Source organism: Fundulus heteroclitus, chromosome 13 (assembly GCF_011125445.2).
Source record: "Fundulus heteroclitus isolate FHET01 chromosome 13, MU-UCD_Fhet_4.1, whole genome shotgun sequence".
Taxonomy (NCBI): domain Eukaryota; kingdom Metazoa; phylum Chordata; class Actinopteri; order Cyprinodontiformes; family Fundulidae; genus Fundulus; species Fundulus heteroclitus.
Genome location: NC_046373.1, coordinates 33,095,664 through 33,123,313, shown reverse-complemented (window position 1 = coordinate 33,123,313; position 27,650 = coordinate 33,095,664). Strand labels below are relative to the sequence as shown.

General features: G+C 40.0%; 1 protein-coding gene across 2 annotated transcripts in view; it reads left to right on the top strand.

Annotated features, from left to right (window-relative positions):
• The first annotated feature begins 23,821 nt into the window (after positions 1-23,821).
• The window catches only part of phf14 (PHD finger protein 14), a 151,995-nt gene continuing 148,166 nt past the window's right edge, over positions 23,822-27,650 (top strand). For both annotated transcript variants that reach the window (XM_036145607.1, XM_012852252.3), the window contains exons 1-2: positions 23,822-24,111; positions 25,993-26,103. In XM_036145607.1, the coding sequence (XP_036001500.1) occupies position 24,111; positions 25,993-26,103 (112 nt within the window). In that variant the 5' untranslated portion in view covers positions 23,822-24,110. The remainder of the gene's footprint in view (positions 24,112-25,992; positions 26,104-27,650) is intronic.

The window sequence follows — 27,650 nt, the reverse complement described above, 5'->3', positions numbered from 1 at the left end:
CTGCATATCCAGAAATGCCCTACTGATCATAGGTGAAAATTTTAAAGGTGCAAACAGGTGTGTACCTTTAGAACCTGAACAATCGTGGAAAAAAAACAAAAGTGCAAAACATCTGCCAAAAGCAGTCTACCTATTAAGAACAGCCCTACTGGTCTTACGTGAAACTTTAAAAGGTGCAAACAGGTGTGTACCTTAGGCCCTGAACATGGTGAAATAAGAACAAAAGTGCTAAAACTCTGCAAGAAGCAGTCTGTCCATCCCCAACAGGCCTACTGGCCTTTGTGAAATGCTGCAAAGCAGTTGCGTTCACTCTGCAAGCAAAGGAACACATTGCATTTGGTGCACCGCACACGTGATTTTCCAAGGCAGCCCTGCCCTCTGCAACGCATTGGATATTTCAGGTCAGCCATCTCTGGGAGATGAGCAGTAGATAATGTACGAACAGAGACATGTGGGATCGGAGTGACCCAAGATCCTTTTTTTGAGTATGCAGAATTTGAATTCTCTCCTTCTGCAACTGCTAAATGAGCATCTTCGTTCAGGACATCATGCTTGTTGAGAAATACCTGAGCCATCACCATGCGAAACTCGAGAAACTTCATGATGGCCTTTCTTGGGGTGCCATTTTCCAAGTTATCTTGCCGATACAGCAGCCAGCTGTTAACAAGAGCAAGATCAGTGAAGTGCATCATCATGCGAATTGTCCATTTCTTGGTGCGGACACTCATTCTGTAGTAGCTTATCATCCTGTCTGACAAGTCAACCCCACCCATCTTGGTGTTGTATTCTTGTACAATGCTTGGCCGTGTAACAGTCACATATCTTTTGTCCTTCTTTGACCATTGTTGGCAGGTATCTTTGGGCTCTTCTGCATGAACAGCAGAAAGCATGACAATTGGCTTATTGTCATACCACTTGATTACACAGAGCTCACCATCTGCTCTTGTAACTGTTGCTGAAGCACCTCTTCCTTCACGTTTCAAGGTTAGGTCACTTGGCAGCTTCTTCATTGCTTTCGGGACCCGGTTTTTCATCACTGTGCCAGTCAGGTATACCTGCTTCTTCAGCATGTGGTCCACCGCTGGTAGGCTCATGAAGAACCGATCACAATACACTTTGGTACCACAAGGCACAGTTTCAGTAAGACGTTTGATCACCAAAGCTCCTAAACCCAATCCCTCAGAGTCCTGAACTTGTGAGCTCAGTGTCTTTGCACCTTGGTAGACTTCAAAGTCCAGGACGATTCCATTTACTGATGCCAGAACAGAGTTCTTCATGACAACTGGATTGGGCTTTAGTGGCACATACTGTCGGAATGGGCATGCTCCAGTGAATGGGATCATCTGCTAATCTATTGAGACACATTCAGGTTGAGCCTGAAGGTGGCAGCCATTGAGTATGCGATTCATGAATGGCCTTACCTTCCATAACGTGTCAGTTTGTCTCTCATCTCCCCGAATATCATCATTAATTACAACTTTTAGATTGCTCCTCAGTTTGAAGAACCGATCACGTGACATTGCATCACTGATGGCAGGAATTCGCAATGCATTTGACCAAAACATCTTTGTTTGAGGATAATGCACACACAACATCAGAATTGATGCCCCAAAAAAGTGATAAATCTCATCAACAGAAGTATTGAGGGATCTACCAGTCTTAGCCAGTGACATTGCGTTTGTGCAGTCGGCAAGTAGTTTAATCAGCTCCAAGTCTATATACTGCTCCACATAATTTTGTGGCTGCCAATTTGCTCGCTCATCTTTCAGGTCATCATCTGTACCCTGAAACTGAGTAAGGTCAGGAGCAAAAGGAGCAGACTTCCAGTGATCACCACGTTCAGCTTTTCCAGGTTCTATACTGGGATTGGCTTCTGGCTGACCATGTCTTCTTTTATGCCTGCGTTTACGTATTTCTGAATGTGGTAGTTCACCCCTATTTCCACTGGCAATATCATCACTGCTGTAGTGATCAGATTCTGTTCCATCAGGCTGTGAATAATCATCAGAATCCTCTTCAGATGAATCTGGTGGAAAATACTCATCTTCAGAATCTTCCAATGGTTGTTCCAAATGCAATAGGTCCATATCAGTATGTTCATCAACAATTGGATAATTCTCCTCTCCATCTGATAAATCTTCAACCTCAGAGTTGTCTACAATTGCCATTAGCATTTGTTCTGCTTTTGACAATGTAAGTTTGCCTGTAAGGATAAAATTAATCATAAATTTAGATCCAAATCTATACCACAGTTAGGTGGCTAATGTAGCTAGCAAGCTAATTTTTTGGTTGGAAAATTTACTACTAGCAAGAACATATTATAATTGTGAATAGTTTTAAATATTTCCATATTCATCTAATCAAAATATGGGATGAAATATAACTTACAATAACCATTTATATCTGTAAACTTTCCCACATTTATCCAACCACATGGCACAATCAATAACGAAATATAGCCCCGATGTCCTCAAATGAGTATGTTATCTTTACAGACATTGTGCTTTGCTACTGTAGATTTTTTTTTTTCAAATTTGCATGTCTTTTGAAGCTAAAGATATAATTGTGCATAAAAACACTGGTTTCAAACATGAAATATTATTTTGATTTTTACCTTGGCCATTTTTGTCACGAGAGTTGTTGTAGAAGCTTTTCACTGAAATCCCCGCCATCTTGTTTTCATTCAAATGAGTGTAGTATTATCATGTTACCACTAGAGGATGCTGGGAGTGTCTACTAATGAGGCCAGTGGGTTAAAGTTGAAAAAAATTAAGTATTAGAGGCAGAGAGGCAAATATGCAATGTCCCCGTATGTGGACGTAGGGTCTCAGGAGGTTAAACATTAACTCCATTCTTATTAAGACTCTGCCCAGGCACAAAATATCACCTTCTAGGTGTATAAAAAGAAAAAGATCTCTTTTACTTTGATCACTCCCAAAAAGGGAGATTGCTGGCTGCGCAGCTCAGCATCTTTCTTTTCTCAGCCGGTGTTGGCGGGGAGGGAAAGATGGTGCTCTCTGGTGCGGAACACACTGCAACTTCTCTGGAGCTCCAGTGATCATCTCGCTTCACACTGCAAAAAAGGAAAATCTATACAAGTGTAATAAACTTGAATTCAGCATTTTGGTTTTATTACACTTGTTTTTCAATGTATTTTCTTAGTAAGACTGAATACTGTTAAGATTATTTGACTTGTTTCTAGAAAATTCATCTTTTTCATCCTGAGATAATACAACTAAATCTGAGCAGCTTTTTTCTTAAAATAGCACACATTATGGACTGAATGGCGTCAACATTTAGACTGTGAGTACATTTTTACTTGTTTCAAGACAAGACAATCCATAACCTGTTTTAAGAACTGACCCCATCTCATTAAAGGTATACTATGCAACCAGGGTTGATTTTCCAGCGAGGCTCCCCCCAGAGGGCGAAAGTAAAAGTGCACTGTTGTAAAGATGCTCAGCTGTTCTGGTTTCTCCGTTAAGCCAGGCGCGGTGGTTTGAGCTTAGCAGACAGGCGAACGCAACGAAAAAGTGGAAAAAACGGCAGTACAAACAATGACTAACACAGTGAAGGTATGAACATCAAGCTTCCCACAGCACTATCTTGGCGAGGCGGCCGCTGTCGCCGCCTCACCAAGCCGCGGCCTCGCCTGTTTTATTATTATTTTTTTTAATTTTTTTTATGTTGGCGAGACGCTACCGCCACCGCCTCGCCAAGCCGCGGCCTCGCCAAGACGCAGCCGCCTCACCGCGGCCACCGCGGTAGTGTCTCGCCAACATAAAAAAAATAAAATAAATAACAATAATAATGATAATAATAATAAAACTTGATATGCTTGCATGTTTATTTGACGTTAACATGCGGTTCTTTGTTGTTGCTTTCGCGCGTGCATATAGTGAATGGCAGGGCAAAAACACATGGTGTTCTCGCCATAAAGCGAGACTTCTGTGTGTGCGGGCCGTGAGCTCTTGCAATTACAAGTGTGGTATTTCCCCCACAGACCCCCAGGGCGGCCGAGAAAACCTTTGTTCGACCTGAAATGACTCATTTAATCATCCAAAATGGTATGGAACACATTAATTAACTGAAAAATGTTGCATAGTATGCCTTTAAAGTCTTTCCACTGATGTGCTTGTTGCCATTAAGAGACATCCATTTTACAGAAGGAAACTGTTCAAAAAATCTCTAATCTTTGAACTGACATATGCCTCTGAAACCGCTGATGTGGGGCCTAATTCTGTCATGTTTTCAGATGAACCCGAACGTAACCACACACAGAGTACAGTTAAAAAGAGAGTTTATTAAAGATGATGAATTGTGGAGGAAGATGACCAGAGTTCAGACCAGGCTGGAGCTGTAAATGGCTTGAGCTGGCGAGCAGGACGGAGCCGCAGCATGAAGACAGCTGGACCAGCAGCACAGCAGCATGGAGGCTTGAAAACCAGAACTTGATCAACAGCACAGCAGAATAAAGACTTGGGAACCAGGCTTGATCAGCAGCACGACTGGATGAATACTTGCACGACTGGAGTGAGAGCAGGACCAGAATCACAGCAGACAGGTGGAGAACTCAGGCTGGATGAGAACAAGATGAGGTGAGCAGCAAAGAGCAAAATCAACAAGAGTAAACAAAAACCAACAGAACGAACCGACTGAATGCAGGGAGCTTAAATAGGGAGGCAGACAGGTGTGCTGAGTACTGGCTGATTAGTGACTGACAGGTGTAGATGATTACTGAGCATGGAATCAGGAGCTGTATGGAAGGTGGAGAGTGCCATGAAATGTCCATGGTGCATGACAAATTCTTTTTCATGAGCAAATATATTGTTTGTTTGATAGGTACTTTCAACAATTTTGCTATGATTTACAAGAGATTTGCAGAAATTTTTATAATTTAATTTAGAGGACCACTGTTTAAAAAAACAATGCTTAGACTCAAACCACATGCACATGTGTCTCGTCAAAGGACCCAGTGCTTCAATTTGTGAAGGTAAATGTAACATATAATGTTGCTTAGGGGTTATGTTGTTGTCACGGAAAAGTTTCCTAAATTGTTTCAGATGCTGCTCTATCATTACTTTCAGTTTTGTAAGGTTTCCGTCATCACAGTAGGAGCAAAAAGAATGTGAGTTATTTCAATTAATTCTATGATAAACTGTACTTTGACATTGTCCTTGATGCTATTCATAATAAAAGGGAATATCTTCAGAAATATCAGCATCTGTCCAGATGACTGTTTTAGTTTGTTATCATTAGATGCCATTGTACTGACACTGACTGGAAATGGCTTGCATTGTATATCCCTGTTTCAATATGGAAAACCTTGTATACCTGAATTAGATACCTGAACTAGATCAATATGCCCTGACAAAATAATGTGCTTTAATGCACATTTTATTTCCTGTTGCACAACACCCTCAAGCATGATGTGTATTATATCTTGAGGGGTTTGTTGAATAAGATCATAGCCTGGAAAATCTATAAGTTTACTCCTTCTATTTATACCATGGGTAGTGATAAGGGCATTTTTAAAAGAGTCTGTACTGGCCCTCTCTATTTCCCTGTACTGTCTGATCTGACTTTGTAATGTTCTTAGGGTAAAACTATTTTCATCAAATTGGTTTTGTATTGTCTCAAAGTGACACTCACAATGCCTACACTTACTGAATGCAAACCCAACTCCAGATTTAAACCCGGCCAGGTCATGCTGAGCAAGGGTATCACCACATATTGATTGTACAGTTCCTTCAAATCCTGTTCAATTCTTGTTAATATAACATCAGCACCAGCCTCTGAGATATCCTTAGCTTTTGCAATGGCAAGAAGTCTTATGGCAGCAAGCTTAGACCTAAACTTGGGGTTTTTGTTTCCTACAGTATAATAAAACATGAGTAAATTGTTCATGGAGGCATGGGGTCCAAGAGGGGAGCAAATCTCTATCACTGTGGCTTTGATAAACATCATTAAGGTCATTCTTGTATTGCAGGTTCTCCTGAATTTATTATCCTAAAGAATAAAAATATTTAAAATAATCTAATCTGGCCCTAATTGTAACGTTCCTGGCACTGGAGCTGATCCACAATTCAGCACACCTGCTCCACTCCTCGTTTCTGCAATTAGTCCTCACTGGTTCCACCTGTCTCACCTCCATATATACCCAGTCCAGATCAGCCCCCAGTGCCAGATTGTCTCAAGCCAACCCTTGTTACTTTCCAGCGTTTCTGAAACCTGCCAGCTTTACCGTTTTCCGACCTGATTCCGTCACCGTTTACCGAGCCTGCCAGACCCCTGAATTGTTCCTGTTCGCCCGCCTGTGTGCCCGACCTGATCAGCCTTCTGACCACCGATTCTGTCTCCGCCCTGGATAGCCTGTTTGTGTACCGGACCCCCGCTCTGTTTAAGTCTTCGAATCTGCCTGACCCCTTTTGCATCTCTGCCCATCAGTTAACAGACCTTGGAACGGACCTGGATTTCCCTGCTGGATTGCCCCTGTTTGCCTGCCGCTCAACGGCCTCACATTACTGTCCGCCGTCGGACCTCCGCCCCGGACCTGAACCGGACCCGAGCTCTGAAACTCTCTACCAGGTTAGTGATCTTCCTTCTCCCTCCTTGCCAGTTTTTTCCCTTTTTTCCCGATCACTAACCTGTAGTGTCTGCCACAGGGGGTTTCCAGTTGGAGAGCTGCCTGCTGTGCGCTCCTCGTGCCGCGCTGCCTGCGCGTTTTCCCCGACACGCTCAGAGCTCGAGAAAATAAAGCACTTAAAGGCTCATACCTGTTTGTGTGCATATTGGGTCCTTATTCCTGTACGTTACACTAATACTCCAGGAGTGAAATAATTCTGCTAACTGTGACTATTCTGGAAATGTTCCCTCTTAATTTTCATAATATGAAGCTTTTCCCATAACATTACCACTTTTGTGTTTGTTTTTTTTACTTTATTGACCTAGAACACGGTTTTATGAAATAATGAAGACCACAATGTTTAGATTTAACAAATTGATCCTCATATTCATAACACATACACACACACAAATATATATATATATATATATATATTATATATATATATATATATATACAATATACAATATATATATATATATATATATATATATATATATATATATATATATATATATATATACAAATATACAAATATATATATATATATATATATATATATATATATATATATATATATATATATATATGGGCTGCACAGTGGCGCAGTGGGTAGCGCTGTTGCCTTGCAGCAAGAAGGTCCTGGGTTCGAGTACACCCCTGGGTCTTTCTGCATGGAGTTTGCATGTTCTCCCTGTGCATGTGTGGGTTCTCTCCGGGTACTCCGGCTTCCTCCCACAGTCCAAAAACATGACTGTTAGGTTAATTGGCTTCTCCAAATTGTCCTTAGGTGTGAATGGTTGTTTGTCCTGTTTGTCTCTCTGTGTTGCCCTGCGACAGACTGGCGACCTGTCCAGGGTGTACCCCGCCTCTCGCCCATTGACAACTGGAGATAGGCACCAGCAACCCCTGCGACCCCATGAGGGATTAAGCGGTATGGAAAATGGATGGATGGATATATATATATATATATATATATATATATATATATATATATATATATATATATATATCTTGTATCTGCCTTCTCTATATATGTAGAAGGTAGATACAAGTAGTGAAATCAGCCAGAAAACATTTCCATGCAGCACAGGAATGAGGCATCTTCTCTGATCCATGTTCACTACAACAGAACTCAATTTTTTTCTGCCACATACAATATGGCGGTGACGTTGAAGAACCTGCGCCCTATGACGCGTCTAAGTATATGATGTCTATGGTGTAACCTGCACAAAATAAGCAAGCCGTATTTTATTTTGGCGAGTAAAACTAGCAGCACTCTTTGAATTCCGGGTCAGAGATGAACTTCCCTATCACTGTGGCTAGCTGCTTGTGTTGACGCTTTTCCTAAATCACTAAAGAATATTGTTGAATCAAGTCCAATTAACCTAGACGAAGGATGAGTCGTTTATTTTATGTTGTTTGTTTTATATTATAATAGAACTGCGGTGGCGACACGCCAGCTTAAAATCTAGGTATTGCCATCTTAAAAATGGTCTTATAGCTTAAAAAAGTCATTCTCTTTTTGTTGATTTTGTGGCCGAATAAAAGAGATGTTCTGAAACCATTTAATAAGCCCTTTGATTTTTCTAAATTGTGTCCTTTAAGGATACTTTTAGTTACTTTTAATTAAATTTGTCAATTGCCTATAGAACTCTGGAATTGGTTCATGCCTTTGGAGTTGCACAACAAAAGGAAAAAAAACAATCCATTGTTTATTGAAACAGTATAAGCGTTACAATTGAACTAACAGCAGCACTGAGCTTCAGATGTGGAACATTGATTTTAAATAATTTCCTAATTTTTATCTGTTTGATGTATTTTGTCATGCAGGACAGTGTTTTTAATTCCCAAAAACTGTGAATCAATGTTTTTCAACATTTTACAATCACTGTGATCAGTTCCTATGCATAATGAACTTAAATAAATGTTAAACTGAGTAAAAGTATTGTTGAAATTACACACTTCTCTTAAAAACTGAGGTTATTCATAATATATTTTGTAAAAGTGAAATTCGCTTAATATAAAGACATAGCTCTCAACTCTCACGCATTGACCGTGTGACACATGCATTTCACTAACTTCACACGCTCACACGCAACACATGACATTTCACACGCAAACATGGATTTTCTCACGCATAAAAATCACAAAGCCCATCTGGGCTGCGGATGACAAAACTCCGCCTTCTGCTGAGCTGTTTCGGCTTCTTTCACAGCTTGTGGCCATCAGTAATTCCTGCTGCAGTTTGTGTTAACAGAGCAGCAGGAAGAGTGATCAGAGTTATGAATAATTTTTATAATCTCCATTCTTAACAGTGGTAAAAGTAAGCCGGTAAAGTCCTGTACCGCGTACACAGGAGGGGAGGGGGGCGGGGGAAGAGAGCTGCTGCCAGATATTGCCTTCATTCAGAACCAGTCATGGCTGCACGCTGGATCATAAAACAGTTCTGCTAACCAGATGCAGTTTAAAACGCCACTTAGTCTGTTTATAAGTTTCGTTTTTATTAATTCTGCATTTTTTAACTACATGCACCGTATTCCTGTGCCTCCGCGCTTGCTCCTCTCCCCCCTCCTTTTCCTCGGACCAGGTGCTTTTATCACTGTTCACCATTCAAAACGTGAATCACTACGTTTAATTCCCTCACATCGGTAGCAACGTGTGCCAGTTAAAGTCAATAGGAGAGTTACTAGCTGTGTTTAATGCTGTTTCGTTTTTAACAACATAGAATCAGTGGCGCTTCGGTGGGCGTGCTGCCTCGCGCTTTAATTCAGGTGCGCACTTTTAAGGGTCATTTTAAAGAACTTGTAACATCAGGGGCTTCATCTTAGACCTGTCAGTACCCCTGTTCCCTTTATAGGAGCCCTTTACAGTAATTATGCATTTCCCCATTCTTTATCCGTCGCACGCAGCGCACGGGGGTAAAATCCGCCCACCGCACCGCCCAGAGCGCACTGTGCTTCAGTGTTGCTGCTAAAGGGGAAATTGTTGACCATAAAGGCTTAATGAAACTCAGCCTGATCTACCAATCAGGTTATAGATTTACAATGATAAACAACCCATAGATGAATGTGTAACAGTGTAATAATTCGTTCAATAACTTAAAACTACTTAATTTTATTCAGTATTATTTGAACAATTGTGTATTTTTTTATGTCTTAATCCATTAACTGAACAATAAAGTATTAATACGTCTCTTTCTCTTTTTAACAAAAGTAATACATGTCTACTTCATTGTCTGGTGGGATAAAAATGAGATGGAGTTGACTCCACCAGCTCTTCCAGGGTCAGGTTAGCCCCGCCCCCTAATTAGCATAATCTCACTCTTAACTTTTGATAAAAGTTGAGAGGTCTGTAAAGATCAACAAGTCCACTTTTATTTGTATTATTTAATCTTGCAATGAGTTTACTTGTGTGGCCCCTTTGAGATCAGATTAAGCTGAATGCGGCCCCTAAACAAAAATGAGTTTGACACCCCTGTCTTAGACGAACTGTCGCAAGCTGTTTGTTATTTGGAAGTTTTGGACGTTCTCTGAAGGGTAGAGGCATCTCCAAATGACCCTTTTCATTATAGTGAATGTCAACCTTCAACTTTCTAGAAACTGAATATCCTCTTGAGATATGTTCCCTTCTTTAGAATTTGTGTCCAGAAAATCAGTTTCATGAGCTTTAATCGCTGAGGCATGTGTGATCGATGGTAGCTCCTTCACTATGATGCGATTGCAAATCCGAGTTACATTCATGGGACTTGTCGAGGGATTAGAACATCCCACTATACTCCAATTTAAGTCCGCTTTGATTGCATAGAGCACTTCGCTCTCAGACTGCAGGTCTGCTGGTGGTTCCTAGAGTCTCTAAAAGTAGAATGGGAGGCAGATCCTTTAGCTATCAGGCTCCTCTCCTGTGGAACCAACTCTCAGTTTTGGTCCGTGAGGCAGACACCCTGTCTACTTTTAAGACTATTCTTAAAACTTTCCTTTTTGACAAAGCTTATAGTTAGAGTGGCTCATGTTACCCTGAGCTACCTCTATAGTTATGCTGCGATAGGCTTAAGCTACTGGAGGACATCAGGGCCTATTTTTCTCACTCTACTGATTTCTACTGTTCTCCAGTCTACTGTTCTCCAGTTTTGCATTGTATTACATTGAAATGACTGTTGTCATTTCAGCTTTTAACTTTTTGTTCTCTCTCTTTTTTCTTCATAGTAGGTACACCTAGTCTGGCGTTCTGTTAGCTGTGACATCATCAAGGGAAGACAGATCACCAGCTATTACCATCTAATGTAGAACAGATTACTGGATCAATGTGTGCTTCTGTGCTTTTTTGTCTGTCTTGTTGTGTCTCTGCTCTGTCTTCTCTAACCCCCAGTCGATCGAGGCAGATGACCGTTCATACTGAGCCCGATTCTGCTGGAGGTTTTCCTTCCTGTTAATGGGGAGTTTTTCTTTCCGCTATCGCTTCATGCTTGCTCAGTATGAGGGATTGCTGCAAAGCCATGGACAATGCAGGCAACTCTCCCTGTGGCTCAACACTTCTCCAGGAGTGAATGCTGCTTGTCGGGACTTTGATGCAATCAACTGGTTCCCTTATATAGGACATTTTTTTACCAATCTGTATAATCTGACCCAATCTGTATAATATGATTGAATTTGACTTTGTAAAGTGCCTTGTGATGACATGTTTCATGGGTTTGTTTATTAGTGTAGATCTATAACCTCATTGGTGAATCAGGCTTCATCAAGCCATATGGTCTGATATTTTCCTCTCAGCTACAACACTTAAAGGAAAAGTCCGGTCATATTCAGAATTCAAATTTCTGAAAGTACTTTGCTGTACTGAAAGTACTTAGCCACACAGCAAATCTTCTTTTTTGCCAGCAAACACCGCGAAAAGCTATAATGAATTAACATTATAAACATAGATGTTAGCTCAATAGCATTTACAACAAAACAAACCTTACAGAATAAAATACATAAAAATACCGTGTGCGCCTTTTGACCAAACATTTAGGAGAAGTTTATCAACCATATGAATCAAAATGTCCAACTACCCATCTTTGTCTTCAATTCCGTATACGAAGCAAATCTCTTAATTGAACATGTGCTCCGTACAAGTTCAGCTTTGGGCACAGTACTCAAATCCACCAATAGATGTCAGTAACATGACAAATCTTGTAGTCTTAGTAAACACAAAAAAAACTAAATAAAACACCCGTTTTCTGTGTCAGCTACAACAAATATTTACATAATTACTTGAAACGCTTCAATGGGTACAGCTTAACGTTTTTTTTTTATAGTTAAAAAATAGCTAAAATAAGCAGTGTGGTTTATACATGGAGGTTTATTCCATGTAAATATATATATATATATATATATATATATATATATATATATATATATATATTATTTCAAAAGTTGTATTAATTAATAAAAGTTTTATTAATAATGTTAGCTAGCAGGTGCTCTTTCAGGTAATTTACAAATATGAAGGACACAAGACATGTATTAATATCAATTTTGAAAAATCCATTATATTCAGGGGTTAAAGCAAAAATAATCAATTTGACTGAAGAAATGTTCTAGTCAGCCCATATATTCCCGGGGCCGTGGATGTCATGCCACCTTAGTAACCTCATTTGCTTATTGTGCAAAGTCCACTTTGACCAAATCTGGTAGTTCCATTGACAATTCCTGTATCTCTCCACCTTCCAGATTCAGAGCGTTGGCCCCATCCTGGACAGCCCTCTCCATAATCTCCTTCACTTTCCACATCCATAAAATCATATGGTTAACTTTCATATTTGCAGCATCAAGCAAGTTCCTCCTTCGCACTTTTGCCAAACTGGTCCACAGTCCACTCACCTTTCCACTTTACAATTTCAAAACCCTCCATAAACTGCAGCTAATTCAAAAGACAGCAGCTTGCATCATTACATCATCTTCTTCACACCTGTACATTAACTCCACTGTCACATTCAATATAAATCAATCCTATATACTCTGTGACCCCACCTCTCGCTCATTGACTGCTGGAGATGGTCAACAGCCCCTCCACCACCTTCTTTGTTACAGAAAAGCGCAGGTGGAATAATATTTATGATTTTTTTTTACTTTTTCCGAATCAGAACCAGTCCCTCCTTCTTCTTCTTCTTAAAAAAAAGAAGCGTGTCATGCTAAATTAGCCGAGCTAGAGCATTACTCTTTCAGTTTTAAATAAAACATAACAGCGACAGACACACTTACCGTAAGAAGTTGTTGTCAGCTGTTCTATCCACGGAACTTTCTGACCTGCTGGTTTGCATAAATCCAAAGAAAACCTTTGACCACCACTACTTTCATTCATGCATCTGCGGTCAGTTTGAGATGTTCTTCCAAAAGTTAAAATGATTGAACACGATAAACCTCAAACTGGTAGATTTCCGCTTTGCAAAGACCCGCCCTACTCTCCTTCTGATTGGCTAATGTCCAATTTCATTGGTTGAGCGCAGCTTCTGTTTAAAATATTGAAGAAAACGTCTATACGGGACATTTTGCGCTCATTTTCCAAATGACGAAAGTCCCTCACAGTGACAGAGAACATTAAACCCCTGATAATATTACTTATTCAGATCAGAAGGGGGAAGAATGTATCCCCCCCAGGGATAAAACATGAATGACCAGAGGGGGGGGGGGGGATCACAACCAGAGGGGAGGGGGGGAAATCCCCCCCATTCCCCCCAGCAAATCGCACCCAGTATATATCCATCCATCCATCCATTTTCCAACCTGCTTAATCCCTCATGGGGTCGCGGGGGTTTCTCATATTATTAACTTTACCTCTTTAATACTCCCCCAAAAAGTCTGTTCCTAAATGTTCACATGTGACACGGTTTTATGAAATAATAATAAACTTTCAAATAAATATTTCTTTAATATATAGATATAGTGTCGGTGTGAATTATCTGGTATTTCCCCAATAACTGCTTTCAACAGCTCCATCAACCTGTAGCTTCATGTAATGTCTAGCAAACTATACCATGCACAAAGAAAAAACAAGCAAATAGCACAAGGCTCTGAAAAGAAATGCAGTTTTCATTGAGGAACAGCTGTCATGCAATGAAGCACGAGGAATAAAATCAGAATGAGTTGGAGACAACATGAAATGTGACACTGCTATGGGCACCAAGGGAATGCCTCTCACAGCAGAGGGGCTCACTGTATAAAGACTTGCTGGCCAAACATACAGGGTCGACCAAGCTGAGTACATCTTGCCCTTTTCCAACATCGGAAGTGAACAGATGATTGGCATAAACAGGCTGTTTATGATCTTTCTGAGCTGTGCACCTCTGCCGCGTAGAGATCCACATGAAGGACTCTGGAGCCATCTCCTCAAAGCCCCGTTTCGAGCTAACCGCCTGCTCGCTGCTGAGATAACCTGCTTTACCTTGTAAAGTAATTCACTGCAACCAAATGCCGTCTTCACAACCAGAGAAAACTAAAGAGGTTTGGCAGAGAAATAAACAGCAAAAGTTTAGAATGGTTTACTTAATATTTTCACTATGTTTTTAAAGCTTGACTGAACTAACACGCTAGCCCTGCTAGTATTCTGGAAACCAAGCTTTGCTTGTGTGTTTTTACGGTTATAACAAACTTTATTTGCAGATATATTTTTATACGTCGATGGGATATTAATGTTTGTGTTTCAAAGTACTACCACCGAGTCAACCCAACTACTGTTCGTTTTAAACATAATGCTGGTTTTCGTTTCACTCTGCCATTGTTCGATAATGCGATGAGTGTTACTACAGCATTATTATGGAGCATTAATGTCGATTATATGGTGTTTGTGTAACGTTAGGACACTCAAGCTAATGTAAAAATTGCCTAGATGAAGTGCCCAGACACGTCATTTCCAGTCAATGTTATTAACTTGGTTGTTTAACCCTAAATTACCAATTCGAACCTTAATCATTTCCCAGAAGAATAATTGCATTAATAAAATCAAGTGTGCTACAGATTATTGATTGAACTCATTCTTTAAAATTTTATTATCTCAAATAATGTTTTGTTTAACTCAGATTTGCATTGTGAATGGGTTGAAACACAAACATCAAATGTTGTTCTAAATTAGTTAAGCTAACTTAACCTCATTCCATATTTTTGAGATGAACTTTAGTTCTCTAACTTAGATCTGCAGTGAACCAGGATTTACTGAATCATTCTGATGAAGGTTTTCAACTATCTTATTTTTGTCCCTTTTGTTTCTTTTGTGTACATAGTTCCTTAGCTTCTTTTTATCTTAATTGTGCTTAGTAGTTTAGTTAAGTTTCACTGGCCTGGTAGAGAAGATTTGTTGATTGAAATATGTGTTTAATTCAGATGAACAACATTCTATAGTGGTGTTTTCTGGATGTTCATTTTACTTCTGTTAATAAATTCTTGAACTCAAAGAGGAATTGTCATTCCTTTATCCAGACCTCTCAACTTTTATCAAAAGTTAAGAGTGAGATTATGCTAATATTCGGGGGCGGGTCCAGTCAACTCAGTCTCATTTTTATCTGACCAGACATAGAAGTAGACATGTATTACTTTTGTTAAAAAGTGAAAGAGAAGTGTTAACACGTTATTGTTCAGTTAATGGGTGAAAACAGAATAAACACACAATTGTTTAAATAATAATGAATAAAAATATGATCCATCCATCCATCCATCCATCCATTTTCTGACCCGCTTTATCCCTCATGAGGTCGCGGTGGTTGCTGGTGCCTATCTCCAGCGTTCACTGGGCGAGAGGCGGGCTACACCCTGGACAGGTCGCCAGTCTGTCGCAGGGCAACACAGAGACAAACAGGACAAACAACCATTCACGCACACACTCACACCTAAGGAGAATTTAGAGAAGCCAATTAACCTAACAGTCATGTTTTTGGACTGTGGGAGGAAGCCGGAGTACCCGGAGAGAACCCACGCATGCACAGGGAGAACATGCAAACTCCATGCAGAAAGGCCCAGGGTTGGATTAGAACCCAGAATCTTCTTGCTGCAAGGCAACAGTGCTACCCACTGCGCCACTGTGCAAAATAATGAATAATTAAGTTATTGACTGTATTATTATACTGTTACACATTAATCTATGGGTTTGTTTATTAGTGTAGATCTATAACCTCATTGGTGAATCAGACTTCATCAAGTCTATATGTTCTGACATTTTCCTCTCAGCTGCAACACTTAAAGGAGAAGTCCGGTCATATTCAGAATTCAAACTTCTGAAAGCTCTTTAGAAAATAAAATTATTACATACTGTTCAATAAAGTTATTTTAATTAAGAGTATTTTTCATTTGAATGTGATTTACTGGAGGCATTCATGTTGGTCAAAGAACAGTACTGCCACCTCCCAGTTGTGATGTCATGGTGCGGTATCGGCTGTCGAACAAGTCCCAATGCTGTATCTGGTGTTTGTCACAACGCGCTATTATCCAAGATGGCGACGACTAGTGTAGTATGTGAAGCAGAGAGTAATGGATTTAATAGCGACAGCGATGGGAGTTCCGTGCATTTATTGTCATCATTTGATTGCGATTTGGAATATATGGAAGACTTTCTTGATAGCAACCTGACATTTGACGAAATACAGCCATACCAGTTTGAGCCGAGGAGATCAAAAAGGGACGATGTGATTTAAATCTGTCTGCTGCGGCTATGGTGTAGCAGCAGGCTCCTGTCATAGTCTCCTTAATGTTGTGTTATTCTTCTCAGTTTGTTCTTGCTGATCAAATATCTCGGTGTAAATATCAATTAAAATACTTTATTATAGACTACATGTCACGATTTGTCTTGGATGAACCCAGAACCACAACACACAGGACTAAAATTAATAGTCTTTATTGAGAGGATAAAGGGATGGTAAATGATGTATCAGGAGAGGCAGAACTGAACAGGAGCGGGAATGTAGGAGATGGCAGGAGCTGACGGCCCAGGGCTCGAGAACAGGGAGCCACAGACAGACAGCAGAGACCACAGCTTTACAGACACGGATAGCAGTGTTCTGTTAGGATATCAACGAGGTCAAGTGGAACGAGCTGTTTATCCCAGAACTGTATGGCACACTTAGATAGCACTGACCTAAAAGATTGGCACATATCTATCAGATACCACTCCGGAGGTGACACAGTTTCTCTACTGATGTCACAGTTTGGATGTGTACAGGCCTTGCATGGGTGTGTACCTAGATCCCTATATAATGTATGTGTGATGAGCAATCGGGGCTTCTTGCCGATCAAGAGCCCATCAGCGCTGGTGTGACTGTAACTGTTTCTCTGTCTTTACGTAGATAAAATATAACTAAAAGTATACTTGTCTGTTTTATGCATTCTACATTCAAGGTAATAAATAAGTGGGGGTCGCCTAAAGGGTAAAAAAGAGCCGGGTCCACCGAGGGTGTTTCACCGCAGACGGGGAGGCGGTGAAGTCAATAACAGTGCACAGCTCATCAGAGGCAGGTAGCAGAGTCCACAGCATTACAGAGCAGGTAGCAGAGTCCACAGTTTCTCAGGGACGGCTAGCAGTAATCACAGCTCTTCCAAAATGAAAGACAAAGTTCAGAGCTTCTCAGAGACGACTGGCAGGACTAACCTTAAATGCAAAAACAGAGGGCAGTGTTCCAAAGACACACAGATGACTGGCATGGAGAGGGTGTTGAATGGTGATGGACCAGCAAAGAAATGAGCACAGAGGGAGGTTTAAATAGAGGAACTAACAGGTGGAAAGAGACTGACTGATTGATTAGAAAATGGCTAACAGGTGTGACTGACTGCAGAGGGAGTGAAGTGAAGGCAGAGTGAGAAGGGACAATGAAACTGAAAACTAACAATAAATAAAGTTAAAAACATAACTAAAAACCCAAACGAGGAAGAAAAGTGGCAACTAATGGAGAACAGAAGCCAAACCAAAACTAAACCATGACACTACATAGATGATATTACCCTAATAATGATAATTAAAATATAGGCCCTACACATTTAGGCCTACGACCAAATTAAATTATCTTATTTGTATAATTCTTTTTATTCATTTGTTAACTGTTATAAGATGGTCCAACTGATTTAATTTATTTCTGTTTTTTCAGGCAGGGCCTCCCCCTCATGATGATGTTGATAAGGACAAGAGAAATACATCAACCGAGGAGCTACCAACTGAACAAAACCAGCTTTTTGACTTGTTTTGGTGTTTGTGTGGAAGCTGAAACTTGATGATGACTGTAGATGAATCGTGTTGCTGTCGTGAAATTGACCGGATTTTGGAAAAAACTGATAACTATTCACAACAGGCTTGCATTATGATGATGGAGAAAGTGCAAACAATTTGCCTGAATGATGCTGTGTTACGGCTTGCCTTAATAACTATGTGTCAATTCTATAATAATGAAATGCCACCAAATTCAGCACCAAACAGACCTGTGCGGCTGGCAGCGTATTACAGTTCACTTTATTGCTGTACGACAGGCTTGTTAAAAAAAATAGATGGGTCATACCATCTCGTGTAGTTCTTGCCATTAGGAAAAAATATCCTAGTGATGATGGAGTTTATCTTGGGTTTAAAGAAGCTGACATTGATGGCTAGTGGTTTTTTGTATGTTGAACTAATAAAAAAGACATGTTAACTTTATATAATGTGTAAGTTTTTAATCTTAGCATGGTGAAATTTTTTTTAATCGTAACCGTAAAGTGATACAAACAGAAATATATAATACAAGGTTTAAAAATACAACAGGAAGGCCTCCAGTAAAGCACATTCAAATGAAAATTACTCTTAATTAAAAGAACTTATCATTTATTGAACAGTATGTAATAATTTTTTGAAGTCCTCTCGAAATCCAAAATAATTGTTGTTGATCGCAGATGTGTATAATAGTTCCTATTGAATTAGCTTGTAAAGCATGGAGAATGGCCCTCGGCTTAACGCACTGTGACGTCACTTCCAGAAGACGTCAGGAGTGAGGTGTTACCATATTTGGTCATGAATGGCCGCTCCCAGACTCAATGATCGCGACCAAAATTAATACTTTTATTTCTTTACTGGTTAACGCTAAATTCATTAAATCACCTCAAACGTATTAGTTTTCGGTATAGATAATGATCCATTGATTATTCCTTGCTGACCGGACTTCTCCTTTAAAGCACGGAGGGGTTCACGCCGCGTCTTTATGCATGATCCAGCTGCTGATGTTTTTCCTCTTTTCAGCTCCATGCACTTCTAGCCTGTTACAGTTTATAATGTTATGGATATTAATAATTATCAATTAAGTGAGCACACCACTCATGAAAACAAATGATGCATCGTTTGTCTTTAAGTTATTTTAATTCAAAGGCATGAGCGTTTGAATGTCTCTGTCCCCCAACGCAGTCAGGAAACAGAGCAATGAGAAAAAGAACACACTAACTTTTATACATTCTGGGTTAACAAATGAGGTGGGATGCACCCACTGGTACGATCCAGTTCTTATCCAACTCGACTCCTCTCTGTGTCCTTGGATGTGGAAACACAATAGTGAATCTGTGAGCATGAGAGCTTCTTTCACACGGGAAATATGCAGGTGCACCCAGAGAAGATATGATCAGCGTTACATGTATCAATAAAAATTTTCACAACAATAACCATCATCATCAGCTTTTACAGCGACAGGTTTCTCATCTCTGTCTCCGCACTGACCAGGCAAATCTCCTGTATGGCACAGGGCACTCTGGTGCGTAATTATGCAAGCCGAAGGCTGAGTTTGAAGTTGTTCTCTGAGCGCATTTTGTTTGTGGTCTGAGTGGATGGAATAATTCCTTTCTGCTTCACTTTTAGCCCACTAATAGTCTTACATGGGGAATCCTACAGGAAATATAGCACTTTTTATGCATTGCAACCACAGAATTGATGAGCATAGGTGCAGCTTTTCAAGCTCTGCATCTCACTGATTCCTAAGTGACGGTAGAAAAAAAAAACACTTTTTTTGGTAACGTCTGGTATCAGCATAATTTATACGTAATGATACCGGTTTTAGGCAGTGAGGTGGGTGGATTTTACCCCCATTGGTGCGCTGCACGCGAGGGATAAACAGTGGGTAAATGCATAAATAAAGACTGTAAATGGCTCCTTTGGAGGGAAGAGGAGGAATGATGGGTCTGGCCTAAAAACCACATTTAAGTTCCTTAAAATGACTTGCAACGTAATTATGCGCATCTGAATTAAAGCACAAGGCAGCACGCCCCCGAAGCCCCACTGTGTTTCAAACAAAATAGCATGAAACACAGCTACTAACTCTCCTATTGACTTTAACTGGCACATTTTGCTACAGGTGTGAGTACATTAAACGTTGTGATTCACGTTTTGAATGGTGACCGCAGATAAAAGCCCTTGGGTCCAAGGGAAGGGAGGGGAGAGGAGCAGCAAGAGCGTTGAGGCACAGAAACATGGCGCATGTAGTTAAAAATGCAGAATTCATAAAAAAGAAACTTATAAACAGACTAAATGGCGTTTTAGACTGCATCAGGTTGGCAAAACTGTTTTCTGATCCAGCTTGCAGCCATGACTGGTTCTGAATTAAGGCTTTATCTGGCAGCAGCTGTCACCCTCTGGCCTCCTGCGTACTCAGTACTGGACCTTACCGGCTTACTTTCAGCACTGGTTAAGACCAAAATTATTTATAACTCTGATCGCTCTTCCTGCTCTTTTAACACGAACTGCAGCAGGAATTACTGATGCCCTCAAGTTGTGAAATAAGCTGAAACAGCCCCAGAGAAGGAGAGGTTTAGGGTGAGCTCTGGATGGACAGTGCTGTGAACAGATCATCCGTAGCCCATATGGGCTTTGTTATTTTTATGAGTGAGAAATGCAATGTGTTGCGTGTGAGCGTGTCAAGTCTGTGAAATGCGTGTGTCACACGGTCAATGCGTGAGAGTTGAGAGCCCTGCCTTTATCCTATGTGTGTGCAGAATTTTCTGTTAGAAGAATGCCAGTGCTCGACTCACTGCTGATATTAGGACTGTTGTCCTAATATCAGCAGTTTGGGCTGATATTCACCGGATAACTTAAAACAGTGCGAAATAATAGCACAACACAAGTAATGATTCAGATAAAAATGATGTTCAAATTTATTAGAACACATCTTACTTTAGCTGTTTCCCTAATTTAAGGCACCTGAATCAAATCAATGGTTCATTAACAGGCTTCTGTAGCACTTGATCACAATTTTAAGAGATATTTCAGTCAGATTTAAACTGAAATTAGACACCCTTGTCATAGGTTGCAGTTGTTGAATGAGAAAATGTAGTTTCATAATCCAAAATGGTTGTTAAAAATGTGATTCTTTGCCGCTCAGTTGATTCCAAACTAAAATCCCACGACTGCACACCAAGGTAAAAAGCTTATTTGTCAGAAGAATCTGTCTTACAACCATTTTTTAAAAGTTGAGTTGTCTGAGTCTTCCATTTTTCTTTGTGTGTAGATGTTAAAAAGTGTCTATGTATTTTCCTATATTCTCCCATACCAAATGTACCATCTAGTAAGTGAACCTAATTGCTATATGGCATTATACACTCACCGGCCACTTTACACCTTGCTAGTACCGGGTTGGACCCCTTTTTGCCTTCAGAACTGCCTTAATCCTTCATGACATAGATTCAACAAGGTACTGGAAACATTCCTCAGAGTTTGGTCCATATTGACATGATAGTATCACGCATATGCTGCAAATTTGTCGACTGCACATCCATGAGGCAAATCTCCCTTTCCACCACATCCCAAGGGAGCTCTATTGGTTTGAGTTGTGGTGACTGTGGAAGCCATTTGAGTACAGTGAACTCATTGTCAGGGGTGTGAGTGCGTACTGTGTCTAGATTCTCCAAATAGGTATTTTGCCCCGCCCCTTTTGCGCCTTCGATCCACGCTTTGGCGAAGTCTGATGCGGGCTTCACTGAAGTGTATTACCCAGAATCCATTGCTGCATTTGCCATTTTGAACAAATGCAAGCAAGTTTTTTTTTTCTTGTATAAACATTTATTCAATCATATGATGGTGTATTAGGGCCCTTGGAGATAAAAAAAGTAAATGTCCTCCAAAAAAATGTGTGAAAAAAACTCAAAGATTTTCATTATTAAAGGCAGATATTTTCAACACTTAAACTAAGATATATTCCAACATTGTTAAGTCAGAAATTTGCAAGAACAAAACTCTTAAATTTATCAGAAAAAAATTCCAAAATTTGTTGAGATATTTCTGACAAATAATGCCTAAGGTCCTCTAAGATTTAAGTGGCAAATTAATCAGATGCACTTCTAGATCTGCCTCGGACTTTTCATCATTTGTGAGGAAGAAGCTTCAACATGGCTGTATCAAGTAGATGTTATTATGCTGCTGCAGTAACTAATACTCTGATTTTTTTCTGGCAAACAATCACCTCAGATAATGGGTCTTTTAGCTAATGCAGGATACAAGAGTGGAAGTGCGAATACTGGGACAGGGCCTACGAATCTTAACCTGGCTCCGCCAGATGGATTTGCTCCGCATATCCATCTGGAAACCTTCCGTTGAAGTAATTTTGGGAAGAGGCAAAAATACTGGTTAGCTGATTAGCCTATGTTGGTGCTAGACGGGCCAAATAAACCAATCAGATCAACGAAGCATATGACGTACTAACAGAGCGACGACGAAAACACAACCACAAGCCAAGCTACTCTTGCTGCTGCAGGTAAAGGCTTGTTAGCTCAGCAAAGAAATACTCTGTAATTCCGATAAAACTTGCTCGATAGCCACGCTAACGCTAGTTTCATTGGCTGAAGCCGCCATGTTCTTTAGACCAAACTGTCGCGCTTTTCGTTGCGTCACACCTCAACCCGCCTCAAAGCCAATGCTGATTGGACGTTCGTTTGGTGAACTGCTCAAAATTTTCTTTAACGGAAAGTAGCCAGATCTGTGAGTTAAACCTTGAAAGCTCGCGAGATCAGGATGGTCTCACGAGGCTATACGAATTTGACTAACTGAAGGAAAAGGACCATAGACATCATATACGTAGACGCCCCATTGTACGCTGCCGGCCGCTAGGCCGACGTGCATACAGGGCGGCCATCTTGGGTCAGACCACAGATCAGACATCTGCTGTCAAAATTAATAGGAGGCAGCTCAGATCTCATTTTAATCATATGTGCACAGTGATCGTGACCTTTCAGACAGATTACACATATTTATTCAGAAACAAAACAATTTAAACTGAAGTCAAACTGGATGAAAAATGTACACGCAGTTACATATTTTACAGTTACATATTAATCTATTATACACACAAATTATACACACATAAATCTCTTTCTTTCTTCCAATATATATATATATATATATATATATATATATATATATATATATATATATATATATATATATATACTGTATATATAGGCTATGTACACAGACATCGATCTACAGACAACAGCACCGATCTACATAGGAGCAAAACTATATACAGACAAGTGAGAGCAGAGGTGCCCATTACAGCATTTAAAAATTATATAATACAAACTGCAGTCTGGGGGGGGGGAAAATCAACAAAAAACCTAACGCATCTTAGAATCAAATACAAATACATACAATCAAAAATCATAGCAAAAACTGTATAATATCCCCCCCCCCACAGATCATGTCTATCCAGTAATTTAGGACCATTTTGTTTGTTTTTGGTGTTAAATGTACTTTTCTGTACTTCCATCCCTGCTACCCATTAGCACATTGTGTTTATGCCGGAAAAACTGTAACTGTAAAGCATGAGGATGTTCTATCAGACAATCTTACTTATGGAAGGTAATTCCCCAGGATCTGGTTCCTAGTGTCCTTTTATTTGCGCACCCATAACTGGAGTAAAAGTCGGGCTTCCTGGGACGGAGCTCTGGAAGTTTGCCTACTTTCAATACAAAAGACAATAATTTAATTCAATCAATTGGTCCCGTGTAGCCCCTAAAAGGGTGACGTTTTCAGTCAGTTGATTTATCTGGAAATCGGGTGAGAATTCACTGGATTCAGAGTGTCTGAAAACATAAAGTACATTTTCCTGAATTGACGTGTATTCTCTCTGACTGCAGCTTGGTCTGACCTAAGATGGCCGCTCTGTCGGCACGCCTCTCACCCGAGGACGCGGCGTCTACGTATTCATGTCTGTGAAAAGCATAGACTTTGAAAATATCCGGGTGAACAGGGTGACACACTTCTGCTTCCGGGTTATTTTACTGAACTAGAAATTTTCTTCAGTAAATAAAGGCCTTTCTATCAAGCTCCGAGTTTTATCTCTGGTCAAATATAGCCATTAAGATATCCAAACATATACTATAAAAACCTTTATGGTCACCATTCTCTACCCCTAACGTTCCCATGGCAACAACATCACATCCTAACAACGTCACTACTGTGAGTGTTCACTCCATTGTCCACGGAACATGCTGTTGAGGAGACCATCATCCCTTTAATAAACGGAGATCAAAGTGAGTTTTCTGACCCTTGTTCTTATTTCCCCGTTTAACCCGACTGTGTGTTCACCATGCGTTGGTTTAATGAGCTAACAGGGGTGAAATGATATCACAAGCTGAACCCATGCTAGCCTGGATTGCTACGGCATTAGCACGTTTGTGTTGCTCAGGGCGACAATGCTTCGCTGTGAAACGTCCGATTTTCGTTTCGTTTTATTTGCTGGTGAAGTCAGGTTGTAAACCGTTGCAGCTTTCCCGTGACCTGGCCGCAAGTGAGGCAATTTAATTAGCTCTGTTGAGCCGCCGCGGTTGATCGCCAACAAACACAGCTAATGCTAAGCAAAGTTAGCCAGCTAGGAGACTTGGCAGTCGCGGCTACCGTAAAACTGTCACCGATGGTATGTGCTCGGTTTCCTGTGAGGTTGTCAGTTTAAAGAGAGTTTGGTTTTCAGACAATCAAACCTGTCCATTTTCTCTCGTGCTCACATATCAAGAATCTTTATTGTCATTAGGTGTTACCATAATGACATTTTTGACGAGACAGACAGCGGCTCAGAATGCACACAGATTACGCATAACACGCAGACACAACAACACAAGAACCCGTGGAACCAGCAGCATGTTTGTAAACATGTAACAGACTATGAACTGGGTTGGTGATTTAATACTTCTCAGCTGGGTGCCATAGCCCTCACAGCTTTGGTTAGAAGCTTTTTTTAAACCTGTTAGTTTTTGTTTTAATGTTTCTCAATTGTTTACCTAAAGTGGGACAAACGATGCGTTGCCTGGGTGGGTGGAATATATGAACCTTTTCCATTGTGATCGTTGTGTAAAAAATGTTTCATTGTTTTCAAGCAGAGGGTAACTCAACTTTCAGACTCTGAGTCGTACTTAAGTTGCACAAATGAAGGACATTCAGACTCAATTCAGACTTGTGCCCTAAAGACACCTAAAACTAAAAAAAAATGCTTGTGTGATGCCATCTACTCTCGGGCTTTTGATTGCTGCATGGAGCTCTTCTCGCTTTCTTGGCCGGTGCATAAAAGCAGAGCAAAAACAGCCATTGATCTGTGGAAATGTGCTTCAAAGTCCTCTTCGCAACTATGGTCAAGTGACCAATCTAGCTTTCAGCTCTCCTCTATTCTCCTAGATCTGTGTGGACAGAGGCACTGCTCTTCTGTTCAGTTCAGTTTTCTCCACCTTTTTTTCTGCATTTTTATGTTGGTAGTTTTTTCCATATACAACTGCTACAAGCAGTCGATCTCAGTAAAATGCTGACAGGGCAGTGCAGATTACCGGTAATTTTTAAAAGTAGGAAAATTACCATTATGCTGAGTAAAAGCAACAATAAGCAGATCAAAATATTGAGCATGTAAATAAAGTGCGTTCAAACATTTTTACGCTATGTAACAATTATCTAATCAGTTATTTGATTAAGTTTTATGATCATGTCACACATTTCTTAAGGAAGTCTAATCGTTAATAATGTCATCAAGTACTGCAAATATGTACTGAAAATATGGCAAAAGGATCAATGCAAAAAAAACCCAACAAGCTTTATTATTTTTTTTGTTTAGTGTGGAACTTTGGAAAACAAGTTCTGATAGAGGATTTTATTGCATAGCAAAAACTGTCTGGTTATAAATGCCTAATTAGGGATTGTTTTTGAGAAACTGGCTAGAATTTGGTAGCACCCATGTCAACTGTCTGCATGGGCTAACAAAATCTGCTTTTCTTTTACTTTGGCATGATGCTATGGACGCTTTTTCTCCTGTGTATTTCTATAGTATTTTGATGTCAATAAACAATCTAAATCTGACTCTACTAATTATGTTGTCTTGTTATACTGGCTCATTCAAATATCCATTCTTCGGTTTTCTTTCTGTCCTTAATTAGTGGACCGAAGTCTGAAGAGACGGCAGGTGAAGCCTCTTGCTGCCTCTCTCTTAGATGCCTTGGACTATGACAGCTCTGATGACAGTGACTTTGAAGTGGAAGACGCATCAGGTAAAAATGATTGCTGTGATTTCTAAGAAAAAATCAACATGGTATTCTGGCTGTCTCATTCCTTTTCCAACTACCCATTAAAGTATCCTAATTAGATGTAGTGTGAACACTCATTGAATGGAATTGACGTGACGGCAACTGTAAGATCGCTCCGCCCACACTGAAGTGTACCCTAGGCTGCTCTAACCCCTAACAACCAAAGATATTGTATTGGCTGACAGTGGTGATAGTGAAGCTCACAGTGTTAAAAGAGGCATTTTTACCTTATCGACTAATATCAAGGCAAATAGATAGGGGAACAATTTCCAAACGGCTGGTTAATCATGTCAGTGAAGTTATTTCAAGGTAACCATGGACAAATTGATGTCGAAGCCCAAGTTAAAATACCAAATTTGTACACAACTTAAAATATATATGATAGTAACTTAAAATACTATAGACTGCAGTAGAGGTTTTCTTGCTGTCATCAAGCTATCAATGTCAAGAATTTACAGGGAAATTCTGCATTAGGAGCGCAAGGTTTACTTTATCTATTAAACAGTTATCATCGCTAACAACAAAAAACTCAGGCAACCAGAAGTTGCAATATACAGATATCCAAAACACATAAAACATTGCAGAACTAGTGTTAAGCATTACCCCTTAATTTAACCATTAACCATACGATGTTTTTGAACAAACATTGAGATACTTTCATACTGATGAACATGCAGTAGGTCCCTGTTGGTGTTAAAGAGAAGATTCTTAGATTCTTGAGAAGATTTTTAGAGTTTGCTTCTGCTCCTACATCGAAAGTCACTTTTTCTTTTATCTGTTGGTTTGGTGGTTTATCTGTGAGAGGCAAAAGCAACCTGAACAACATTGTTAAAGTGTGCTCTAGAATTATAGGCGTTTGCCAAAGAGATCTGGCCTCACTCTCCAAGAGCCGGGTCATTAAGAAGGTTGGTCAGATCATAGACTTGGATCAGAGGCAGGTCTTGTCAACATGTTTTAGTTTAATGCCCTCAATTCAGCATTATTACATGCCTATGGTCAAAACTACTCGTTATTCTAAATATTTTATACCTTTATAACTTGAAGTGTCTTATTTGCATTTCTGACCATTGTGTATGAAAGCTTGTAGCACATACCTTTTTTGTTTTTCTGTGTATTTTTGGCTGGGTCGCTGCAGTGAATTGCCCTTCATGGTATTAACATTATTAAGTTATGTTGTTCAGGAGGTTTATAGCTTTGCTGATGCATGTTCAAACTGACTTTTCTGTGTTGCTCTAAGACATCTGTCGTTCTGTTCCATGTCGTACTGACTGGTAATTTTGACGCTCGTTTTTAAGATATGCTGAAAAGCGCTGGCGAGAACCCTGGTGAATGTTTTTTGACTTTAGGCATTTTTTGTGTAATTCATCCCATCTATGGTAAACTTACTTTGAACAAACAAGGATATTCAGATGCTTTGAGGATATGCAGATGTCTCCTGCATGAAGACTATAACATAGCTAGTTAGTATCAATGCTAACCCGGTGCTCTTAAGGCATTTTTCACTCGCTGTC